Below are 1,404 nucleotides of genomic sequence, written 5' to 3' on the forward strand. Positions count from 1 at the left end.
AGGAGCCAGGGGAGCGGGGCGCGCAGCCCGGGGGCGAGAAGGAGCTGAAAAGCGACGTGATCCCTGGCTCCTGTTCATGACACTCCCAGGCCCGTCCGCCCCGTAAAAAAAAACCCTTTAATAATCTCTGAGCCGCCGCTTCCCGCCGAGAACGGCACCCCGAACTGGAAGGGAAACTGCGGGGTCCATTGGCGCCGCACGGGGAACCATGGACTCAGCGGGCGCGCAGCCTGGGGCCACTCAGCCGCGTTTGGGGTCCCCTTCCACCCGCCCTGAGCCCAGCGGGTGGATGTTTCCGCATTTAAAACCCCAATTACGCGGGGGCCCCATGTCCGAGTCAAGGGCGAAACCTGACTTTCCAGGCCCGCCCATGTGCCCTGGAACGTTCGAACCGTTTCTGCAGGCCTTGAAGGACATGGCCAGAGCTTAGCTTTTCCAACCCCCTTTTAGGGGTCACCCTGTTTCAAAACAAACAGCCAGCACCCCACACTCCCCAAGCGGGGGGCTCATCCGGGCGCGGGCTCCCCATCTTCAGTGGGGACGCAGGCAGGGATTGAATTTGAGCACCAAACCGGCGTCCAGGACGAAGGTCTGTGTGCGCCCTGGGGCTGGGCAGAGGGGACCGGCCCTGAGGACCCCCCCTGGGAACTGGCACTCCACCCCTGGACCTGAAAGAGGACCAGGTCCCCGGGAATGAGGGAGAACGACTTCTCCCCAGTTCATCCCCCTCAGAACTCTGTGACCAAACCGCCAGCTCAGGCACAAAAACCTCCCCCTCTCCCTGCTCCTGGGGATTCCGGGGACGCAATTGTGATCTAGTTCGTTTACAATCAATCCCCTTCCCGCTCCCCAACCACGATGCCCGCGGATTTCACTCCGCGTGCGTCGAAAGCCACACTTTCCATCTTTTTTCATTTTGTTCGGGTTTGGAAACAGGCACCAAACTAGCATCTCTGCGCGCCCAGGCCTTTTCCAAAGAGGCTCGGGGTGGCCGGCGCGTCCTCGGGTGACCAGCGGGCCGCGGGGACAGGCGGAAAGGGAGTGAGGCGCACAGGGGCCGAGGGAAGGTGTCCCCGCTGTGGGCTGTGGCCCCCGCGCGCGCCCTGGGTCCCCTGGCCAGCACCCCCGCCTGCCCCCGCTGAGCCCCGAGAAGCCCGCGCTGTGCGCCGGCTGCGGGGGCAAGATCGCCGACAGGTACTACCTGCTGGCGGTGGACAAGCAGTGGCACCTGCGCTGCCTCAAGTGCTGCGAGTGCAAGCTGGCCCTGGAGTCCGAGCTCACCTGCTTCGCCAAGGACGGCAGCATTTACTGCAAGGAGGACTACTACCGGTGCGCGCCCCCCTGCGCCCCGGCCCCCAGTCCCCGTTCCCTCGGCTCCCACACCTTTCGCCCCGTCGGGGAACG

At 64.8% G+C, this 1,404-nt stretch overlaps 1 protein-coding gene across 1 annotated transcript in view; it reads left to right on the forward strand.

The window, feature by feature from the left end:
- The window catches only part of LHX9 (LIM homeobox 9), a 65,161-nt gene that overhangs the window by 45,001 nt on the left and 18,756 nt on the right, over positions 1 to 1,404 (forward strand). The window contains exon 2 of the mRNA XM_015568443.1: positions 1,121 to 1,329. Within this exon, the coding sequence (XP_015423929.1) occupies positions 1,121 to 1,329 (209 nt within the window). The remainder of the gene's footprint in view (positions 1 to 1,120; positions 1,330 to 1,404) is intronic.

This window comes from Myotis davidii, unplaced genomic scaffold (genome assembly GCF_000327345.1).
Source record: "Myotis davidii unplaced genomic scaffold, ASM32734v1 scaffold685, whole genome shotgun sequence".
Classification (NCBI taxonomy): Eukaryota; Metazoa; Chordata; class Mammalia; order Chiroptera; family Vespertilionidae; genus Myotis; species Myotis davidii.